The sequence below is a fragment of the Cynocephalus volans genome, chromosome 3 (assembly GCF_027409185.1).
Source record: "Cynocephalus volans isolate mCynVol1 chromosome 3, mCynVol1.pri, whole genome shotgun sequence".
NCBI lineage: Eukaryota > Metazoa > Chordata > Mammalia > Dermoptera > Cynocephalidae > Cynocephalus > Cynocephalus volans.
In genome coordinates this window covers 56,918,170-56,932,576 of record NC_084462.1, presented here as the reverse complement: position 1 = coordinate 56,932,576, position 14,407 = coordinate 56,918,170, and the positions used below count along the sequence as shown (strand labels likewise).

Sequence of the window (14,407 nt, the reverse complement as noted above, 5' to 3'; positions counted from 1 at the left end):
ATAATATTCACTATTTTAATGGCAACATCCAGTATAATCTTGCTCAAGAAACGCTGGAATCCAGAGGTTTGGGTTTTTTTAAATTTTTATTGAGATATAGTTCGTACACTATAAAATTCTCCCATTTAAAGGGTAGTTTAGTGGGGGGTTTTGTATTTTTGCAGAATTGCTCAAACATCCCCCAAATCTAAGTTTAGAACATTTCATTACCCCAAAAAGAAACCTGGTACCCATTAGCAGTCACTCCCCTTTCCTCCCTTCTCGTTTGTGCCTGAATTCTTTCACTGAGCATGTTTTTAATAGTCATCCATGTTGTTGCATTGGTCAGTATTTCACTTATTTTTATGGCCGAATAATATTCCATTGTCTGGATATTCCACATTTTATTTATCCACTTATCAATTTATGGGAACTGTCTCTGACTAGATATTTGGTAATTTCAAACATCCTATTTTTCAACAGGCAAGGTAAGATTTGTTCTATGTAATAAACTCTAAGGGTCTATTAATTTTTTCATTATAAATTATGTGAATATTGCTTTTGGTTAGTGACCCACAGTCCTTTGTGGTAGAAATATTTGTCTTGGTTTTAGTTGCATTTGTGATGTACAACTTTATGTTCTAATCTCATGTCATTATTTATAGTAAAAGTAATTTGTTTGACTGAATTAACTAGTAAGCAGTTCTGTTTTTTCCAGTTATGTCACAATCAAAAAATTTTCAGATTATGGGCTGGCCTGTGGCTCACTCGGGAGAATGTGGTGCTGATAACACCAAGTCAAGGGTTAAGATCCCCTTACTGGTCTTTTTTTTTTTAAAGATGACCGGTAAGGGGATCTTAACCCTTGGCTTGATGTTGTCAGCACCACGTTCAACCAGTGAGCTAACCAGCCATCCCTATATAGGATCCGAACCCGTGGCCTTGGTGTTATCAGCACCGCACTCTCCGGAGTGAGCCATGGGCCAGCCCCCTTTTTTTTTTCCCCTCAGACTATGTACCAGATGTTTTTAATAACAGTTTTATTGAGATATAATCCACATACCATACAGTTCACATATTTAAAGTGTACAACCCAATGGTCTTTAGTGTATTCAGAGTTGTACAACCATCACCACAGTTTTATAATATTTCAACACTCTCCAAAAACATTCATACCCATTAGCAGTCCAGTCTTCTTTTCCTCACATGTCCCCCCTTACCAGCCCTAGACAAACATTAATCTACTTCCTGTGTATAGATTGGCCTATTCTTGATATCTCACATGAATGAAATCTTCTGATATGTAGTCTTTTGTAACTGTGTACTTAGCATTATGTTTTCAAGGTTTATTGCTAAATAATATTCCATTGTATAGGTATACTACTTTTTTTGTTGTTGGCAGCCATCCGGTGCAGGGATTGAGCCCTGGACCTTGGTGTTACCAGCATCACTCTCTAACCATCTGAGCTAACCAGCCAGCCCCCACACATTTTCTTTATCCATTCATCGGTTGCTTCCATTTGGGGGCTATTATGAATGATACTGCTATGAACATTCATGTGCAAGTTTTTGTGTGAACATATGTTTTCATTTCTCTTGGGTATATACACAGGAGTGGAATTGTTGGGTCATAAAGTAACTGTTTAACCTATTAACGAATTGCCACACAGTTTTCCCAAGCAGCTGCATCATTTTACATTCTTAACCAGCCATGTATGAGAGTTCCAATTCCTCCTACCCTCACCAACACTTATTTTTGTCTCTTTCTGACCCAAAGCTTTTTTTTTTAATGAATAAAACACTTTTCTGAAATTAAAGTGTAGTTTAAAGTGTGGGGAAAATCAGTAAGGCCATTCTTGTGCAATTATTATAGCATTCTTATCAGTACAGAGACCTCGTGCACACTCAGCTTAAGTGCAAATCAGCTTAAATAAGTTTAGAGATTTTCTTATTTGTATTCCCAGGCAATTCTTTTCATGCCATAATTTTTGTCAGGACTCTAGTTTCTTTTGCTATAGCAGTGATTGTAAATAACTAACTGAGGATGATCAAAATAGTCCATGGATGTACGAATCTTTTATCTACCACCTTTTTTGCCACAATCTGCTACACATTCTTCTACCACTTTGAGCACTAAAAGAACTCTTGAGTGTTTTGTACATATAAAAGATATCATAAGAGAGATGGTTTTGAAGAATTGTTTAACAATAGTTTCATAAGGCTCTCAGAGTAATACCTTCTGTGACAGTAGTCAGGGATGAAAACAGCAGCATCATAAAGTGAAAATGATAAGCACCCCTGCCACCTTACTCTCACTATATCTGAAATTAGAACATTCCAATAAGAACATCTCAATAAGGACCAAAATAATTTGTGCCTAATGTTACTCTTCACCCTTAACATAAATAAGTAAAACACTTAGACACATGAAGCCAGTGTCCTGGAATTTTTCACATCCTGGAAAAATGCATGGTGGTAAAATTCAGAATGGGTGAGGGGTAGGGTTTATTTGTTTTTAGAAAGTGAGAGGACAAAAGGAAAAACTGGGAAAGCAGAAACCAGCAGGATGTCTTGACTGTGGAGCATTCTCAGATCAGTCTTAAGAAAAACTACATGTGAAAATTTAGGATCTGGATTCTTTTAAAATTATCTTTGCTCATGTACTCTTAGATAGTCTTTGTGAACACCTAGGGGTATGCATACTCCAGTTTTAGATGACTGGTCTAAAAGCTGTTGGAATATGGTTTAGAACTCTGAGAAGAGGTATAAGCTGAGGACAAAAGTTGGGACTCATGGGAATGATATTTGGGTGCTGTTTAAAGCAGTGGGAGTACTGAAGGAGAAAAATAGAAGAAAGGCAGAAAGCCAGGCATTTTGGGAGTGGTTATCACTTAAGGAGTAAGCAAAAGAAGAAGAGAAGTAGATGGAGAAATCAGAGATGTAAGGAGTAGTAAAAATTCATGAAAATGTAAAGTTGTAAGAGTTAAATTAATACAGGGTTTTCAGTCAGGAGAGCCAACAACGTGGAGTACAAAGAAGTCAGGGAGAATGGGTTCTGAAAGAAGACCATTGTGTATACCAAACACATTTGGAAGATTACTGCTGACTGTTGTGTGGACCCATCTAGCTTGGATTTAGAAACAAAGACAGGAAGCCAGTGGTTTCATTCCCCACATTTTCTCCCTCTGATCCCCAGCTCCTGGATACAAGCAACCTCCCTACAACAGGTTATTGAAGTTTATGGTCTTCTTTGTTTCCTTCTATCAACCCAGGCACAGAGATGTCTTTGTGTTCTACCTCTAACTTGTTCCACAGTGTTATCTCTTCTTCCTGTGGATTGGATATAGTTGAAACCTAGAGCACTAGAAGGTCCATGGTCTTCTAGAGACCCTGTGACAATTTCCTCACTTTAGTTTTAAAAGCTTTAAAAAAAATCAACTTTGGCAGAATGGTAGTGGCAAAAATCATAATGGAAGTGATGAGAACTGAAATTGGATGTATGATTAGTTGGTTAGAGACATAAGTATCTTCTGGGAAATTTGCCATTGGAGGGAAAGAGAGAGGTGGTGTAGAATATAGGGTCAAGAGAAGCTTTTATTGTGTTTGGAATTGGTGGTCCTAGACATATTAAGGGACAGAAGGGAAAAATTCCCCAAAGAGACTGAAAATACAAGAGAGGAGATAATGAAGAGAGCTCCCTAAGGAAATGGGAGGGAGAGATTGGGGTGCCAAGAGCAATAGACCGAAGGAGGAGGAGCACATCTGTCTGAGTCAGCTACATTCCGTTTGAGACCCAGAGCAAAAATAAAGTGATCCATGATCTGTAGAGCTTCAGCTCTTTATGTACAGTCAGTATTTCCTCTAGGATTTTCCTTTAATCTTTTAAATAATGTTTTAGCCATCTCTGCTTTTAGTCAGCCTCATCTCAGAGACTGACCTTGTCTTTTCTACATGTGTTCTCTTCTACAATCCTAATCTTTTTGTCTTCTAGCCCCATAGACATTCCTTCTTTATCACTGTTCTTTTCTTTAACCCTTAGCCTAACCATTTTAGTGTTCTATTATGTAATCTGCCAATGACAATATTCAGCTTAAGACAACTTGATAGTTAAGTTTGCATTGTGGAAAATCAGCATTTAATTTTTGAATATGGCTATCTTAGTTTGGCCTGCTGTAACAGATTACCATAAACTGGGTGGCTTAAACAACAGAAATTTATTTCTCATGGCTTTGGAGGCTGGGAAGTCCAAGATCAAGGTGCTAGCAGATCCTGTGTCTGGTAAGGTCTCTTCCTAGTTTGCAAATGGTGGTATTCTTGTTTCCTCAGTGGGAGAGGGGGCAGCCAGCAAGGTCTCTACTTGAAAGGGCACTAATCTCATTCGTAACTCCACCCTGTTGACCTCATTACTCTCTAAAGGCCCCACTTCCTAATACCATTACATTTGGCGGGGTTAGGATTTGGTGGTGTGGGGGAGGGGTGGTGCACATTCAGTCTAAAACAATAACCAAAGCTATGTTTTTCATAATAACTAAATTTTATGTTTGGGACTTCTTTTTAGGTTTAGCATGAGCTTTAACAGACATAATCTGAAATACTATGTATTACCGAAAAAGCCTAAAAAGGTGGCATTTGATTGCTTAGAATGGATCAGAAAGCATCACCTATGTGAGTATAGCCATGTGATGAAGTTTGTCTAGCAGTAATAGATAAATGTCTTTTTAGTACCACAATAGGATATATAAAAATTGTCTACTAAACATTCATTTCTTTTTGCATTATAATAGCACTAACTTGCTATTTATTGAGCAGAATATTGCAACTCTCAATTCTGGAAATTGTAAAATCTCATTTGGTTCGATAACAATAAATTCTAACAAAAATATATATTAAATACTCCCTCCTATACACCTATATTATAATTCTTGGTTTCAGTGTCTTCTGGCTTCTATCAGTGTAAGAATTATACAGATCTTTGTTTTGATGCCTTCTCCCATGTGTCTACCTTTGAGTTATATTAACTAAAATGAGATTCTGAATTTCATAGCAGTTTTCCATGCAACCCCCTTTCCACCTTTCTGTGGGGAGTTTTTTGGTAAACATTTTTATTTCATTTTTTTTTTGTTTTTGTTTTTTAAAAAGAAGACCGGTAAGGGGATCTTAACCCTTGACTTGGTGTTGTCAGCACCACGCTCTCCCAAGTGAGCTAATCGGCCATCCCTATATAGGGATCTGAACCTGTGGCCTTGGCACTATCAGCACCATACTCTCCCAAGTGAGCCCTTTATTTCATTTTTTAGAAATTAGTATACATGTTTATGTGAACAAATCAAATAATACAGAGATCTACCAAGAAAAAGTCAATGATCTCCCTGTCTAGGCCCACCTCCCCAAGACAGCTAATATAAGTTGCTCAATGTGTGTTTCTATGCCTTTGGCTGTACCACAGAGATGACTTTTTCTTTAACACTTCCTATTTTCTGATCTTAAAAATAACATACATAAAAACAATAATAAATATAATGCATGCTCATTGAAGAAAATTTAGAAAACAACAAAAAGAAGAAACAAAAGACAGAACCTCACTCAGTGAGACAAGTGACTGGTATCATTTTGACTTATTAATTTCCAGTGTTTTTGTAAGCATTTTCCTTCCATTAGCATACTATACAAGGGGTCTTCCAAAAGTTTGTGGTAAAATTCATATTTTTCAATTCCATTTTTCCATGAACTTTTTGAAGTACCCTCTTATATACAATGTTTCTACCCCTAACCTGCTTTACATCTTGAGCATTTTCTCATGTCTTTTACAAACTTAGAAAATACTTTTAATAGTTACAGTATATTTTTCCACAATTTCCTTTCTTAATTATTACCCTAATGTTGCTCATTAAAAATCTTCCTAATTTTTAAAATTATAAACAAAATGTTTTGCCTAAGCCCCGTACCACTTTATTTCCCAGATTAGTTTCCTAGGAGGAAACAGTCAAAAGGTATTTCTGAGGTTCCTGGTACATATTGCCATAGGCTTTCTTCAAAGTTTGTATAAGGGTGCCTTCCCATTTTATAGCCAGTGTGAAATAAAGCCCAGGATTTGTCCAGGTCCACCTAACACGTCATTAGCAGGGACAGGATTAAAAGTCAAATCTTATTTCCAGGGCATGTGAATTCCTTGCTTGAATTATTCTGCTTATGTGGTATCTCTCTATTGTAAGAACACTATAGAGATCTGTTTATGGTTTATAAACTTCTAAAAACATAATGTAAATTGTGGCAATATTTTATGTTCAAAGTACTTGTTTCTCAATCCTGTTTTGGCTTCTTGGCAGATGACTCAGGGATAATTTACTGCCTCTCCAGGCGAGAATGTGACACAATGGCTGACACATTGCAGAAGGACGGTCTTGCTGCTCTTGCTTATCATGCTGGCCTCAGTGATTCTGCCAGAGATGAAGTACAGCACAAGTGGATTAATCAGGATGGGTGCCAGGTAACATCTTGTAAAATAAACAAGTGAAAGAAACAATCTTTTTAGTATATAAGCATGCTTGCACATGTAGAATGCAAATTGTTATTACCTTAAAGTTAGTAAACATCAAAATGAGACTAAAATTAAAAAATAGAGTGTGTGTGTGTGTGTGTGTGTGTGTGTGTGTGTGTGTGTGTGTGTGTGTGTGTGTGTGTGTGTGTGTGTGTGTGTGTGTGTGTGTGTGTGTGTGTGTGTGTGTGTGTGTGTGTGTGTGTGTGTGTGTGTGTGTGTGTGTGTGTGTGTGTGTGTGTGTGTGTGTGTGTGTGTGTGTGTGTGTGTGTGTGTGTGTGTGTGTGTGTGTGTGTGTGTGTGTGTGTGTGTGTGTGTGTGTGTGTGTGTGTGTGGCCTTTATGGAAATACCAGCCCTTGACCTTGGTGTTATCAGCACTACATTCTACCCAAGTGAGTTAACCAGTCAGCTCTAAAAAACAATTTTTTTTGAGACTTGTAAAGTTATTTTTTCTTAAATAAAAAAGAATTTATTGAAATGATTTTCATATCATAAAATTCACCTTTTCAAAGTGTACAGTTAGTGGTTTTTAGTCTATTTGCAAAGTTGTGCAACCATCACCATTATCTAATTCCAGAACATTTCATCACCTGCAAAAGAAACTCCGACCCATTGGCAGTCATTTCCCTTATCCGCCAGTCCTTGGTAACCATTACTTTAACCACAACTAATCTGTCTCTATAGATTTTCCTATTCTGTACATTTCACATAAATGAAATCATACAGTGTGTCTTTTGTGACTGATATCTTTTACTTAACATAATTTTTTCAAGGTTTATCGATATTGTAGAATATTATCAGTACTTCATTCCTCTTTGTGGCCAAGTAATATTTTATTATATGACTATACCACCATTTATCCACTCATCAGTTGATTAGACATTTGGGTTGTTTCATTTTTAGGCTACTTTGAGTAATGGTCCTGTGAACATTTGTGTACAAATTTTTGTGTGAACATAGGATAGTTGAAAGAGATAAAATAGTCAAATGTATTATAAATAAATACATAACAAATATATAACAAAATCAGGGAGGACCATCTTCAGAATCATAAGAGGGAAGACTGGGACTAAAGAATTTCATACCCAGCTCATTGTCATTTATGTTGAAAACAACAGAACAGCATTTTCAGATATGCAAGAAGTTCAGAAAATATATCATTGATTTATCTCTATTGAAATAACTATAGACTTCAATCTTCTCAACTTAGTTTATATATTTAATCAAAATTCTAATGCATTTTTCCTTTCATAAACTTTTTAAAAAGTTTTCCTGGAAGAGGTCCGGCCCCGTGGCTCACTCAGGAGAGTGTGGCACAGGTAGCGCCGAGGCCACGGGTTCGGATCCTATATAGGGATGGCTGATGCGCTCACTGGCTGAGCGTGGTGCGAGCAACACCGTGCCAAGGGTCATGATCCCCTTACCGGTCAAAAAAACAAAAACAAACAAAAAAGTTTGCCTGGAAGAATATGCAAGTGAAAATTAAAATAATTTTGCCATGCCCCTCCCCACCACCCTGCTTCTGCATCCAGCCTAGTGAGCACCAAGCTGCAGCAGAACCATGCACCCCCACCGCCACTTCTGAGCCTGAGTGGGGCAGGGTACTGAGGGCCTCAGCCACACACACACACCCCACACCATCTGCAACCAGACCAGCAAAGGAGCCAGCAATGGGCCAGCCCCGCCCCTCCCCCCCACCACTCTGTAACATTTTAGAATTAAATAAAAAGAATATTCCACAAAAAAAATTTTCCACAAGAAAATTCCACAAAAAAGAATAACACATGAACACTGGTTTGCAAGTATGTTTATAGATAGATAAATGGAACAGAAATCCAGATATAGACTGTAAAGCATGTAAAAACAGTATGTGATAAGGAGCGCATTAAAAATTAATGAGGAAAGGAAGATTATTCAACTGGTAGTACTGATTAGTTAATGAAAATTGTTTTAGATTGTCAAATCAAAATAAATTACAGATAAGTAAAGGTATTGGTATTTTATAATGTATGATCTCCCAATGGAAAAGAACCTAAGCTTAAAAATAGCCCAAAAGGGGGCTGGCCAGTTACCTCAGTTGGTTAGAGCACAGCCTTATAACACCAAGATCCCCATACTGGCCAGCCACCCCAGTGCCAAAAAATAAAAAAAAAATAAAAAAAAAAAAGCCCAAAAGGAAATAATTGCTGGAGGTGATTTAAGAACTAAACACTTCTATATTGATAAACAAAATTAAAAGGCAACAACAAATTAGAAAAATATATCTTCAGCAAATAAAACATAGGAGTTTTTAAAAATTTGGTAAGAAAAACATGGGTCTCAAGTAGTAAATGAGCCTAGGCTATAAGCAGACTGTTGGAAAGGAGAAAATACAAATGGCTAAAGACAATGTTTTTTAAAATTTCAACTTTGCTTATCAAAGGAATTCTAATTTAAAAACAGTGAGACCATTTTCCACCTTGCATTAGCAAACTTTTATGTAATTGTGGTTTTTTTTTTTGTCATTTTTTCATGACCGGCACTCAGCCAGTGAGTGCACTGGTCATTCCTATATAGGATCCGAACCCGCGGCGGGAGCGCCGCCACGCTCCCAGCGCAGCACTCTACCGAGTGCGCCACGGGCTCGGCCCTATGTAATTGTTGATGACAAAACTTTAAGAGGCACATTATGCAGTGCTCTCGAGAGTCTTTCTGGAAAATGATATGGCAATGTGGCAAGAGCTCCAACTCCGAAGTATAAGCGTAGAATTTACATCAGTGTTATTTTTTATAATAAATAGCCTAATATTTAGTATTAAATAGCCTAAATGCAAATAGCTTAAATGTCCTGAAAGAAAGATTGGGTACATTATGGTACATTTCTGCATTGAAAATGGTTTATGAAGAATTTCTCAATGTATAAAGATGTTCAAATGCTAATGATGGGGGAAAACAGGGTTCAAAAGTACATAATTTCAACCATATAAAAAGAAAATCAAATGGAAAAAAAAATACAAATAAAAAAGAAGAAAGCCTGGAAGGAAATAAAATAGTATAGAATAAACTAGGAGTGGTTACTCCTAGTCATATAATTAAGAGCAATTTTTTTCAAGTTCTTTAAATCTTTATATACAGTATAAAGATTCTACAATAAAGATATATATATATATGCATATATATATAACTTTGATCAAAATATGGTTAAAACAGTGTTATAACACCGAGGTCAAGGGTTCAGATCCCGTACCAGCTATCAGCCAAAAACGTGTGTGTGTGTGTGTGTGTGTGTGTGTGTGTGGTTAAAAAAATTAATGAGGTTTTGTGTGTGTGTGTGTGAGTGTGTGTGTGTTTTGTTTCCTTAATCCAATTGTTTCTGCTGTCAGACTAGCTAATCCTTACAGTCAAGGTATGATGTTAACCTACACCAACTGGACAGCCTGGTGATCTTGTTAGATTCGTGAGACACAATAAAACTTAGGTGTTTTTCTTCACAAAGAATGATAGTAACCTGAAGTTTTTAAAACAACACAAATAAAGAAGGTAGTTACAATTTAACAAAACCAGTTTTCCCAGTTACAAGAAATAAGGGCTTTCAGAAAGAGGTGGCGTCATCGCGGCCTCATTTGGAGTGTGTAATGGTGCCTCAGAGCTATGTGCCCACTCAGATATGTTTAGAGATGCACCCAGGCTTCATGGACCCTGCAGGCCATGCTTGCTGACCTGTGGGCTGGCACATCTTCCTGTACAGCCTCTCTGCCTGCTTTCCGTCATTAGAAGCCACAGTAGACTTTCTCTTTCCAAGGAGATTTGCTTTTGATCAAGATGCCATAAATTTAGATTGATGACTAACCTAGAATGTAGGCTGCTGCTGTTCCTGCTGTTGATAAATGCACCCGTTTGCTGTCCACATACTCCATAGCTTGCAGCTGCTTTCTCTGATACTCACAGTTACTGAAATCATGTCATTAGCCTCAGTCTGGCTGCCAGATATTTCAGTTGCTTTTGAAATTCTGTTCTTGCAGTAGCAATTCATTTTCTAAGTGCTAAAAAAAGACTTACAGCTTTATTTTTCTATAATGTAATTTTGCCTGGAGATATAACATTTTGGTCTGGATTAAATAGGTCCTAAATTTGCAACTGAAATGGATATTCTTAAAAACTGATTTATCAAGCTCCCAAAAGTTAACTATCACCTTGCTTCCACTAAGTATTTGTATGGGTTAAGATCCACAGTCCCTGGCTTTTTTTTTTTTTTTTCTTGTATAAGCAACCCTCAGAATTTTACCCACATGAGTTTCAATTAAAATTTTCCAAACTTCGACTTTCAGCTGAGGAATAAGAGAAGTTGCTGGGAAAACTGATGGTAAGCACTGAGGCAGGTGAGAACACCATTGTTCCTGAATCATCAGAGGAACTAGCAGCAAATCCCTGAAAGCTCAATTCTGGGAACACCCCGGAGCTCCTGAGCAACATGTTGCTTATGATCACTGACCTGGATATCAAGGCTGTGTGAGGAATATCCCCCACACCTCAATATCAGAAACAGAGAATAAACAGTGGCAAAACATCAAGTGCTGGCTGTAATTGATTCTGGCTCCCTTATGTGACAATATCGACTTGCACAGGAAAGTGCCTGCCACACTGAGCTTCTCTTTATCTCTCTCCCTTCTTGGGTCTTAACAGAATTGCAGATTATCAATATGAAAATCTCATGTTAGTCATGCCAAATAGTTGGGACCAAGTTAAGATATTAGGTTGTTGTGTAGAATACATTTAAAAGTAAAATAAGGGATAGAGCTTTTAGAAGCATCTATTATTAAAATGTTCCTTTAAATGCATTATGAGTCTAATAGGCTTTTGCTTTTACATCAGGTTATCTGTGCAACGATTGCATTTGGAATGGGGATTGACAAACCTGACGTGCGATTTGTGATTCATGCGTCTCTCCCTAAATCCGTGGAGGGTTACTACCAAGAATCTGGCAGAGCTGGCAGAGATGGAGAAATATCTCACTGCCTTCTTTTCTATACCTATCATGATGTGACCAGACTGAAGAGACTTATTATGAGTAAGCTGAGCTCTACTGTAGAGACATTCTTTCATCTTCAGTCTCACGATAGTAATCTACTTCTGCTGTTGTGGTGCTTTTGGTCCAGTTTTCCTTAAATAGTTACAGAAAAATAGAGGTGTTTATATAGATTGGGAATTTTATTTTAGTTCATTTTTATTGGAAAAGTAGTACATTCTGGTTATGTAAAACTCAAATCATACAGACGTGTGCAAGGCAGAAAATTTCCAAACCATGCCTTGTAGTCTTGCCCCAAGAAATAACTCCAGTTATTGGTTTCCTTCATATCCTTCCAGACCTAAGTTCTGCATCCATCCTTGGCACAGTGCTTGGTAACCGCCATATTTCAACACATATTTCAACATACAGAATTATGTATACATAATATATATAACACATATTTCAAACATACAGAAGATAGAAAGGGGAATTAAAGGACTCTAATGTACCACCATTCAGATTAAGAAATAAAACAACCAATACAGCTGAAACCCCTATATATCCCTCTTCTGTCTCATCCCTCTTCTCCCCAATTGGAGGCAGACAGTATCTTTTTTTTTTTTTTTTTTTTGTCGTTTTCGTGACCAGCACTCAGCCTGTGAGTGCACCGGCCATTCCTATATAGGATCCGAACCCGTGGCCGGCGGGAGCGTTGCCGCGCTCTCAGCGCCGCACCCTCCCGAGTGCGCCACCGGCTCGGCCCGCAGACAGTATCTTTTATTTGGTGTTTACTTTTCCCAAATGCATGTTTTTTTTTCCTTTTCTTTTCCTTTTTTATTTTTTCTCTTTGGTGACTGTGGCTGGTAAGCATATATTTTAAAATGTAATTAAATTATACTTTTTAAAATATATAGTGACCTGATTTTTTTTTTTTCAGTCATCCATGGGATGTAATTATCACTCCAATTAATACACATAGCTTGACTACATAGAATTCCATAGCTTGGTTATTCAATGTTTATTAAACCAGTCTGCTCTTAATAGATATTTAGATTATTTATTGTTTTTCACCATTATCAACAATACAGTATTAAACATCCTTGTACAGATATTTTTGGGCATTTGTGCAATTATTTATATAGGATGAATTTCTAGACTTAGACTTGCTGAGTCAAAGTGAATTCATATTTTATAATTTTATTATATCCTTTGCCCATTTTTCTACTGGGTTGTGATAGCAAAATATATTTTCTAAATACATTTCTCTATTTTGAGACCACTTTTGAATTAACTTTGGCAGAGATACTTACTGTGCATGGGAAATGGCAATTACCAAGCACTGTGCCAAAAACTCTACATGTATCACCTTATAACCTTATTTGCTCATAACCACTAGTTTTTGAGATAGAGTTACTCCCATGAGAAAAGTGAGCTTCAGAAAGTTTTTATAACTTACTCCCCAGATCACTGATATTACAGCAACAGCCACAGGAGTGGTGGGAATAGTGGTAATAGCAGTACGGTAATAGTAATCATTATAGATAATATTTCTTTTAGCTCTTACTATATGCTGTTTTGAATACTTTACATATATCAACTCATTTAATCTTCACAACAATCCTAAAAGATAAGACTATTACTTTCCTCATTTTACAGAGGAGGAAAATGAGATACAGAACTAGTAAGTGGCAGAGCCCTGATTGAACCTGAGTTTATCTGACTCTAAAATCCATGTTTGTTACACTATACCAAAATGATTCCCAGTGAAAAAATGAAATTTTCATACTTAGTTTGCCTATTTGTGTTTTTAAACAAACCTATATTAAGTTAGGTCTGAACAACTTCATAAGTATTTAAGTCCTACTAACTTAACAACTATTTGAAAAAAATACTCAAACTGGAAGAAAAATAATATTTTCATTTTATTCTTAACCACAATTGCTTGCTAATGGAAAGTATACACCTGCTATTCTTAAACTTTGGAGTCAAATCAGACACTTCCACTCTTATTTCCTATTTCACACTGATTTTCTTGAGGTACTTGTTTTTATCATAGCAGTTGCCAAAAATTCGCAAAGATAATATATTACTGAAAGGAATGTAGCACATGAACTACCTCCAACTAATAGTTTGTGTGGTGTTCAACAGATGTTAGATATTGCTGTGTTTCCCTTAAATTTAAAATATCTTGCCCCTGTGAGTTCACTGCAGCACCCCAGGCATTCTTGGCACACAGTTTTGGAACCACTGGCTTAACGACTTTGACCTCAGATACTCGGGGAGGTGCACAGCCCACTGCCATAGTTCCATGCTCTGCTTACTTTGGATGCTGAGTTCAGTATGTGCATGTCTGATAAATATAGTAAATATAAGTCAAACCTTCACACTGGGGATAATGAAGATTTGAAAAATAATTTTCCAATTTGCAAAAAAAAAAGTCTTAACATTTATTCCTATAAAACTAAAATCTTGACAGATGAACATAAATACCCGGTTAATTATAATGTAGAATGATATATTGACAGGATGCTGTTAATAGTAATTTTCTTATTTAATATTTAAAGTTATATGAATCTATTCTAAATATTTCTGTGATGTTCTCTTTTTCTAGTGCAATAAGTATGTTTTACTATGCTTTTCATCTTTTTTAGTGGAAAAAGATGGAAACCATCATACAAGAGAGACTCACTTTAATAATTTGTATAGCATGGTACATTATTGTGAAAATATAACGGAATGCAGGAGAATACAGCTCTTGGCCTACTTTGGTGAAAATGGATTTAATCCTGATTTTTGTAAGAAATACCCAGATGTTTCTTGTGATAATTGCTGTAAAACAAAGGTAAAATAAGAAATTTTAAAAGTCTTTGTAATTAAGGAAATTGCGGAAATATTTTTTTCTTCT

General features: G+C 36.6%; 1 protein-coding gene across 1 annotated transcript in view; it reads left to right on the top strand.

Annotated features, from left to right (window-relative positions):
• The window catches only part of BLM (BLM RecQ like helicase), a 75,044-nt gene that overhangs the window by 42,811 nt on the left and 17,826 nt on the right, over positions 1-14,407 (top strand). The window contains exons 13-16 of the mRNA XM_063090496.1: positions 4,538-4,644; positions 6,306-6,466; positions 11,367-11,562; positions 14,154-14,344. Coding sequence (XP_062946566.1) covers positions 4,538-4,644; positions 6,306-6,466; positions 11,367-11,562; positions 14,154-14,344 — 655 coding nt within the window. The remainder of the gene's footprint in view (positions 1-4,537; positions 4,645-6,305; positions 6,467-11,366; positions 11,563-14,153; positions 14,345-14,407) is intronic.